Consider the following 9218-nt stretch of genomic DNA (forward strand, 5'->3'; position numbering starts at 1 on the left):
AAACGCAGCACTGATATCGTTTTCCACAACTTTGACTGCTCAGATCCTGGTAGTGAGACTTTCTACACACCGGAGGGACGTCCTGGAGGAGGAGGAGGAGAAGAAGAAGAAGGAGGAGAAGAAGAAGAAGAAGGAGGAGAAGAAGAAGAAGAAGAAGAAGAACGTCCATCTCGACATGCTACCTTTTTTTCCCCTCTATTCTGATCACAGAAGTAAAAATGCTTCCAGCAAAGTGGTTAAAAGTGTTACACAATTTTATCCACAACCAAATAATAATAATAATAATAATAATAATAATAATAATAATAATTAAACAAAAAAGAAAAAGAAAGAAAAAAACAAAAAACACATGTTAGTATTTTACAAATATTTAAAAAAGTAAACCTTTATCTATAGGCAGTTTTTTTTTAAAATATATTCCATCAAAAATAGTCAAATTTCAACAGTAGAAAAGAAAAAGTAGAAACGACAGAAGGTCTGAAGCGAGGTGTGGACAGTGGGGGGAGGGGGAGGGGGGAGGGGGGGAGAGGGCGACGCCCCCCCCCCTGGCGGTTCAAACCGGCCTCGGCGCTACGGACGACCAGCGGAGTGTCGGCGCCGCTCGGCTTTGGCAAAACTTCTTGAGTGTCGGATGCCAGTGGTGCCGAGAGGAGGGGGCGGGGCCTCGCGTGGAGGGGGCGGAGCCTGCCATGTGTATGTGGGGGGGGCGGGGGAGGGGCGGGGCGTCACGCAGCGCGGCGGCGGCGACAGCCTCAGATCACAAAGGAAGACTTGTGTCGGAAATCCCCCTGCACACACACACACACAAATCAATCCATCAATCAATCAATCAATCAATCAATCAATCAATCAATCAATCAACCAATCAATCAATCAATCAATCAGACTGGTGTTATTGAGTTCCAGGTCCAGCAGGTCCCAGTCGACTCACCTCGTCCTCCGTTCTCACGTAATCCACACCGTCTCCCTTCGCCGGGACTTTGTAGCTGCAGGACAGTGAGGACAGTGAGGACAGAGAAGACAGCGAGGACAGAGCAAACAGTGAGGACAGATCATACAGAGAGGACAGTGAGGACAGAGCAGACAGCGAGGACAGAGCATACAGTGAGGACAGAGCAGACAGTGAAGACAGTGAGGACAGTGAGGACAGCGAGGACAGAGCATCCAGCGAGGACAGAGAAGACAGTGAGGACAGCGAGGACAGTGAGGACAGAGCATACAGTGAGGACAGTGAGGACAGAGCAGACAGTGAAGACAGTGAGGACAGTGAGGACAGCGAGGACAGAGCAGACAGCGAGGACAGTGAGGACAGAGAAGACAGTGAGGACATAGCAGACAGTGAGGACAGAGAAGACAGTGAGGACAGTGAGAACAGCGAGGACAGAGCATCCAGCGAGGACAGAGAAGACAGTGAGGACAGAGAAGACAGTGAGGACAGCGAGGACAGCAAGGACAGTGAGGACAGAGCATACAGTGAAGACAGAGAGGACATAGCAGACAGTGAGGACAGTCAGGACAGCGAGGACAGAGCATCCAGCGAGGACAGAGAAGACAGTGAGGACAGACAACAGGACAAGCGTGTCTCACTTGTTGCCGGCCTGCTTGTGTGAAGAGAAGAATCCCTGCTTGTAGGCGCAGCAGATCCCCACACTGATGCAGAGCAGAACCGCCGCCACGACCAGGACGCCGAGGACGATGCCCACCACGTCCAGGTCGTCTGTGGAGACACGGCGACACGTCAACACCCGGCGCCACCGTCCACCGGCAGATGGCGCCGCCGGCGTCCGACGCTTCACTCACAGACTTCCATCGGCTGCGGCGGACACTCGGCGTGTCCCGCGTCGTTCTTCGCTCGGCAGAAGTACTCGCCCGCGTCTTCTTTCCTCACCGCGATGAATTTCTGCAGGACGGAGGACGACGCTTTTAGAAACTTTTAGAAACTTTTCAAAATTGTCAACGTTCATGAAAAACCATCTGGAGAGACGGAGCTTCATCACCGTGACGACGAGTAGCAACAGACTGCTGGGGAGTGAGTGAGTGAGTGAGTGAATGAGTGAGTGAGTGAGTGAGTGAATGAGTGAGTGAGTGAGTCAGTGAGTGAGTTAATGAGTCAGTGAGTGAGGAGTGAATGAGGGGTGAAAGAGGTGAGTGAATGAGTGAGTGAGGTAGTGAGTGAGTGAGGTAGAGAGGTAGTGAGAGAGAGAGGTAGTGAGGTAGAGAGGTAGCGAGAGAGAGAGGTAGTGAGGTAGTGAGGTAGTGAGGTAGTGAGGTAGAGAAGTAGTGAGGTACTGAGGTAGTGAGGTAGTGAGGTAGAGAAGTAGAGAGGTACTGAGGTAGTGAGGTAGAGAGGTAGTGAGGTAGAGAGGTAGTGAGGTAGAGAGGTCGTGAGGTCGTGAGGTAGAGAGGTAGTGAGGTAGAGAGGTAGTGAGGTAGTGAGGTAGAGAAGTAGAGAGGTAGTGAGGTAGTGAGGTAGTGAGGTAGAGAGGTAGTGAGGTAGTGAGGTAGTGAGGTAGTGAGGTCGTGAGGTAGAGAGGTAGAGAGGTAGAGAGGTGGTGAGGTAGAGAGGTAGAGAGGTAGAGAGGTAGTGAGGTAGTGAGGTAGAGAGGTAGTGAGGTAGTGAGGTAGAGAGGTAGAGAGGTAGAGAGGTAGAGAGGTAGTGAGGTAGTGAGGTAGAGAGGTAGTGAGGTAGAGAGGTAGTGAGGTAGTGAGGTAGAGAAGTAGAGAGGTAGTGAGGTAGTGAGGTAGAGAGGTAGTGAGGTAGTGAGGTAGAGAGGTAGTGAGGTAGAGAGGTAGTGAGGTAGAGAGGTAGTGAGGTAGTGAGGTAGAGAGGTGGCGAGGTAGTGAGGTAGTGAGGTCGTGAGGTAGAGAGGTAGTGAGGTAGTGAGGTAGAGAGGTAGAGAGGTAGAGAGGTAGTGAGGTAGAGAGGTAGTGAGGTAGAGAGGTAGTGAGGTAGTGAGGTAGAGAGGTAGAGAGGTAGAGAGGTAGAGAGGTAGTGAGGTAGTGAGGTAGTGAGGTCGTGAGGTCGTGAGGTAGTGAGGTAGTGAGGTAGAGAGGTAGTGAGGCCCGGGGTGTGGTAGGGTGCAGACTGACCAGCGTTCCGGTCTCGGCGCTGAGGGTGTAGGAGGAGTTGTAGAACTTGGCGCTGGTCTTGGGGTCGTCAGGAACCTCCTCCCGGTTCTTGAACCACTGGTACTGGGCCTTGGGGAAGCCCTGGTCCTCCAGGCAGCTCAGCTCCGCCGACTTCCCGAACGGAACCGACTTCGGCACGCTGCATTTCGGCACCACCGGTTTCACTGCCGCGACACGGGAACACACCACCGTCACTCCCGACGCTCCAACCGAAGGTGACCAACCGAACCCCCCCTAACCCCCCCGAACCCCCCAACCCCTCACCCCTCCGAGAGACAGGACCCAGAGTGAATCCGAGTCTGGAGCCAGAAATCTCCGGCTTTCTTTAGCCCCGCGCGCCGCGGCAGATGCCGTTTCAGAGGTTTCCTCTTATAGCCGCCACACGCCTCTGCAGCTGGGCAGGTCCGCTAGCAACACGTCCGCACATGTACGGCGGCGGCGGCGACCACACCTCTCGTCTTACAAGCCTTCACGGGCAAGGATAGCGGCCGGTGAGCCTCCTAACCCTAACTCTAACCCTACTAACCCTAACCCTAACCCTACTAACCCTAACACTAACCCTACTAATCCTAACACTAACCCTAACACTACTAACCCTAACACTAACCCAACTAACCCTAACCCTACTAACCCTAACACTAACCCAACTAACCCTAACCCTACTAACCCTAACACTAACCCTACTAACCCTAACCCTACTAACCCTAACCCTATTAACCCTAACCTTACTAACCCGAACCCTACTAACCCTAATCCTATCCCTAACCCTACTAACTCTAACCCTACCCCTAACCCTACTAACTCTAACCCTAATCCTAACCCTACTAACCCTACTAATCCTAACCCTACTAACCCTACTAATTCTAACCCTACTAACCCTACTAATCCTAACCCTACTTAACCCTACTAACTCTAACCCTAACCCTACTAACTCTAACCCTAACCCTAACCCTACTAACCCTACAAACCCTAACCCTACTAACTCTAACCCTAACCCTAACCCTACTAACCCTACAAACCCTAACCCTACTAACCCTAACCCATCTAGGGTTAGAACGCCGGTAGAACGCCGGGGGAGACGAGACTAAGACGTGCTAACTTGGCGCCACGGCGACCACGCGTTGCGACGCGGCGTCCGAAGTACCTCTGACGACGAGGTCGATCACGATCTCGTCGAAGGACCTCTGGTCGTCGGCGGCGGTGACCTCGCAGCGGTACTTGGCCGTGTCGGCCCTCGTGGCGTTGGTGATCAGCAACGTCGCCGGTTCCCTGATGGTCGCCCGGTTCTCCAGGTCGCCTGCGAGGGGAACGCGTGATCAGCACGATGCGTGTGTGTGTGTGTGTGTGTGTGTGTGTGTGTTGGTCCTACCGGAGATCTTCTTGTCAAAGTACACGTAACTCGGCCCCTCGCTCGTGATCTTCTTCCACTCGATCCTGGGGTTGGTCGTGGAAATGGACTCGATCAAACACGATAGCTCGATCCCTGCGGGGAGGAAGAGGAAGAGGAAGAGGAAGAGGACATTAATTCAAGCCTGATGACAGTTTGGGTGTTTTTGTGTGTGTGTGTGTGTGTGTGTGTGTGTATATTCATGAGCACTTACTGTCAAACTCATCCGTCCACGGTGAGTCATTGCTTGTTCTGAGCACCACGGCTAACGCGCCGAAGTAGCCTGCAAAAAAACCCCACAAACAAAAAAACATAAACAACGACGTAGGACCGATTATTCCTGACGATCTCACGCCACACACGTGCCGTACCGGCCAAACCGCCCCCCCCCCCCCCCGCCGGGACTGTTTCAACGTTCTACCTTGGGCGTGTCGACAATTGTGTTTCGCTCACAAACAATTCAGAGGAACAGAAAACCCAGATCCTCGTTACCGTTCGTCTTCCTTGTTTTAGCTGGTTAAACGTGTGCGTGTGTGTGTGTGTGTGTGTGTGTGTGTGTGTGTGTGGGGGGGAGTATGTGGGCTCAGGGTGGGGGAGTTGTTTCTATGCACAGTAGATAATTGTGCAGGGAGGCATGTGCCCTTTTCAGGGCAAGCTCACCATGGCAGTAGTTCAACCGCCTGCCTCTCTCTCTCTCTCTCTCTCTCTCTCTCTCTCTCTCTCCCTCTCGCCCATGTGGGACTAATGGTGCAAAAGCACCCCAGAACGCTCCGAAGGGGTCGGGCCTTGGGTCGGGGGGGGGGCACAGTTGAATCATTCTGACAGCCTGTGGTCGACAAACAAACTCGTGCAAAGTCACGTCCACTTGGACGCTAACGAAGGAGCTCGTCAACACTGGCCCACACTTCACGGACGCGGCGGTCGCACGCCATCTATTTTCGCGAGGCGTATCCCTTGTCGCGCGTCGGCGTCGGGTCCGTGCGCCGACGCGCGGGAATATTGGGTTTGCTCGATTTAGACGTCGCGGAGCAAAGATTTGTGCCACGAGTGCCATTGTGTGGGGGAGGATTATAACACGGTGTAATCTGACGCCCGATCAAATGGGTCCGGCAGCATTAGAAGGTGAGAGGTTGCTGGCTTAAGATCCCTGGATCAAACTACTGGACGGTATCTGCGTGTCTTTATATCTGGAATGGGGGGGGGGCAGCTGTTATCTTTGGGTTCAACCCGAACCAAATACCCTTGAGCAAGACGCTGAACCTCAAACTCTTTCCCACAGATGCTGATCGCCTCGCACGTGAAGTTCTTTGGGAGTGAAGGAGGAGTAAAACAAATACGAGTGACACGTTTGAGATTAAGGGTTGTGAACGATTCTGAGACGTCGCTCCTCCTCGCAGACCCGTTTCCTCGGTGCTCGGTACCTCGACGGAGGGGTGGCGAGAAATCGTACCCGGGGGTCGCGGGTTCTTTACGTAACATCCACTCCTTTAAGGTCAGACCGCGTGAAAACCCGTGAAAACCCGTAAAAACCCGTGAAAACCCGCCGCTTGTCTTGTTCTGATCTGACTTACAATCGTAATCTCGACGCTACGGCCAAATCATATTTTTCGACGGTCAACAGACGGCCTGGTTTATGAGTTATGACCCAACCGATTGTCTTTAATTGGCCCTTAATCATGGAATTCCCTGCTTTCAATAATCGTCAGTTGACGTCTAAACCTTGTTCTTAACTCTGATCATCAGTGGATCCACATTCTGGACGGATCCGTTTATTGACCATGAAGACGTTTTGTTCCCAGAATCTCAGGATGACCAACAATATTTAGTTGTTTTGTTCGATATTGAAGCCCCCCCTGCCCCCTCCCCCCCTGTATTTGCACACAGCCGGTACAGTCTGACAGTAATCAGCGGAGGAAGGGGCTTGGGGGGGGGGGGGGTCTCTTTCAAACAAAACTGCTCAATCCGGGATAAGCCGACCTCTGCCAACTGTCTTGGCGTCCAGCAGAGGGTAGGGGGTCACCTGCTAAAGCGGGGGAGGTGAGCTGATTAGCCGGCGGTCCCTCTGGAGATCATAACAAGACCACAGCTTGTTTTTAGCCGGCGCTGACAGAGACTACATAGCAGGGACGTCGGAGGAAGGTCACACCCTCGTCTGACGGTGACCGCCGGTGGCTCTGTCCACCCGGAGCACCAGATCGCGCTTCACATGGCGGCTCTGGCAGCTGCAGGAGGTTCTATTGTTAACGAGACACTGCATGACGTTGGTGATTCCGCTGGAGGGGGCGGAGCCTCTGCAGCTCGCAGCAGAGGGGGCACCGATCAGGGACCGATCGGGAACCGATCAGGGACCCATCAGGGACCCATCAGAGACCGAACGGGGACCAAATGGGGACCGATCAGGGACCGATCAGGGGCTTATCAGGAACCGATCGGGGACCGATCAGGGACCAATCAGGATCCGATCAGAGACCGATCAGGGACCGATCAGGGACCGATCAGGGACCAGGAGTCACCTAAACTCCAGAAAGTAAAATAAGTCAGTGCGGTACTGAGTAGATTGTCGGCTAAACCGTTAAATGTCCCCCGTCTCCTGAGATGGCAGCTGAAATACCAGTTGGCAGGTCAACTTGCTGACAACTTTTGACTTGCCTGAAGTTTAACGTAAATGTAGAACCTGGGTTAATGTATGGATTCAACCAACGTAACTTCTTACATAAAAACAACGTAGTTTCTTTAATAATCAAGATATCTTACTGAAACTTCCAGGGAAGGTGTGTCTCTTTATACTCTTCATTCAGAATGAATAATAATCTCGATTTTAAGTTTGTTCTTGGTCTGAATTAAATTTGATAGTATTAAGATTGGAGCTGCTACACCCTACTACCATACTACCACACCTTCATTCGTTTGCCCGGGCAACGCTTTCATGAGCCCCAGATGTTCAGACAAGCCTTGACGTCCAGACCTGGACGGTGTTTTCTACAAGCGTCAAAGTCTTCAAGTCGTTTGCGTATCGGGACAAAATGCTAACGTCTTTATTCGCCAGCATTTCAAATTCGCTCTAGTTGTTAGAAGAGGTCGGTCTCCCACATCGTGTGAAACGCTGGCCAGCCACAACGTTTGAAATTTAAATTCTAATGGCGTCCCAGTAAAAAAGGAACATCTATCGCAGGAACCCAGCAGGACACGGAGAACCCTGGCGCCTCCGTCGGCATCAGGTGCGATAAGCCCGATAAGTCCGACCGCAAATCCTCCCTGGGAGGAGTGTCGGCCTTTGACTCATCCACTTTGGAAAACTCGGCCTTGTTGTGGTCCGTCGGCTCCTCTTGAGCTTCGGCCAGAAGAAGCTTCGTTTCCTCCGGCTTGACCTTCCAGTGGCTCTGAGCCGTCGTCGGCTGAGGGACTCTACCTCTTGGCTTAGACCTTCTTTTTTTTTGGGGGGGGATTAAATTTTTTAAGGGGAAGCTGCGGTTAAAACAGCCGAGGCATGAATTTTTAAATAAATAAAATGCTGAATATTTGATTGAGCTCCGCATGCATGTGGAGATTAATCTTATTTGGCGGCGTGCCAAATAAGCAGCCAACACAACAAAGCCCCCGTCCCAGGTGGGCTGGAGTTACTCTACAAACACACCACTTCCTCACAACCTGAAAAAAACAAAAAAACAAAAAAAAGAGGTTTATTTCGAAGCGGGAACGTCAACAAAGACGCGAGGAGGAAGGAGGACGAGGAAGGTGTTTAGCTCTTCGCTTTGCCGAGACCAGAGATGGAGGAGCGTTGGAATCCGGCAGCGTTGACAAAAAAAAAACAAAAAAAAAACAACGTACGTTTCAACTTCGGCGGTAAGCTAGCGAGCGCCGCTTCCCTCTTCGACCACAACAAGTCGTGACGTCGTGACTGAAGACTTGAGCTTCTCCGTGAGCGGCGGCGGCGGCGGCGGCGGGGTTTAGCCTCTTAATTCACGTGCGTACTCTTTCTGCCGATCCCGACAAAACGCCGGTTGGCGCGAGGCTTTGAGTTTCAGATGCACTCCGTGACACCGCGCAACGCTACACCCAACCTAACGGGAGGGAACGCCCTGGGTCCAAAATACCAGGCGGCAGGGGGGGAGGGGGGGGGAGGGGGGGGAGGGGGGGGGGAGGAAACATCATCCTGTGCCGACGATAAATTACTCCAGGTGACTAACACGGTCCAATGCAATGCAGCAGTCAGTCGTCGACCCCCCCCGTTCCCCTCCCCCCCCCCCTCCCTCCCCCCTCCCCCGCCCGCCTCTCCTCCCTAATTCGGACAGTATTAGTGCAGATTAGGTGACTCAGTGAGCTTGACGTAGAGACAAAAAGCTTCCGTGGTGGAACAAAAACAGCTGTCCAGGAAAGCATGCTAAACCTGCTCAACTCTAAAACGGCGGCGTCTCATATCCGCCGCCGCCACAGCCTCCATAGCCGCCATAGCGTCCACAGCCTCCATAGCGTCCATAGCCGCCACAGCCTCCATAGCCTCCATAGCCGCCATAGCCTCCATAGCGTCCATAGCCGCCATAGCCTCCATAGCGTCCATAGCCGCCACAGCCTCCACAGCCTCCATAGCGTCCATAGCCGCCACAGCCTCCATAGCCGCCATAGCCGCCATAGCCTCCATAGCCGCCATAGCCTCCATAGCGTCCATAGCCTCCATAGCGTCCATAGCCGCCACAGCCTCCAT

At 52.8% G+C, this 9218-nt stretch overlaps 1 protein-coding gene across 1 annotated transcript in view; it reads right to left on the reverse strand.

Moving 5' to 3' along the window:
• Positions 1 to 655: 655 nt before the first annotated feature.
• LOC308139112 (junctional adhesion molecule 3B-like) overlaps positions 656 to 9218 on the reverse strand; it is a 34348-nt gene continuing 25785 nt past the window's right edge. Inside the window, exons 2-9 of the mRNA XM_080508457.1 lie at positions 4731 to 4799; positions 4499 to 4612; positions 4274 to 4426; positions 3091 to 3293; positions 1801 to 1900; positions 1588 to 1717; positions 932 to 986; positions 656 to 788 (exon numbers count right to left, since the gene is read on the reverse strand). Of these exons, the coding sequence (XP_080364583.1) occupies positions 753 to 788; positions 932 to 986; positions 1588 to 1717; positions 1801 to 1900; positions 3091 to 3293; positions 4274 to 4426; positions 4499 to 4612; positions 4731 to 4799 (860 nt within the window). The 3' untranslated portion in view covers positions 656 to 752. The remainder of the gene's footprint in view (positions 789 to 931; positions 987 to 1587; positions 1718 to 1800; positions 1901 to 3090; positions 3294 to 4273; positions 4427 to 4498; positions 4613 to 4730; positions 4800 to 9218) is intronic.

The sequence above is a fragment of the Blennius ocellaris genome (assembly GCF_963422515.1).
Source record: "Blennius ocellaris genome assembly, chromosome: 14".
Lineage (NCBI taxonomy): Eukaryota > Metazoa > Chordata > Actinopteri > Blenniiformes > Blenniidae > Blennius > Blennius ocellaris.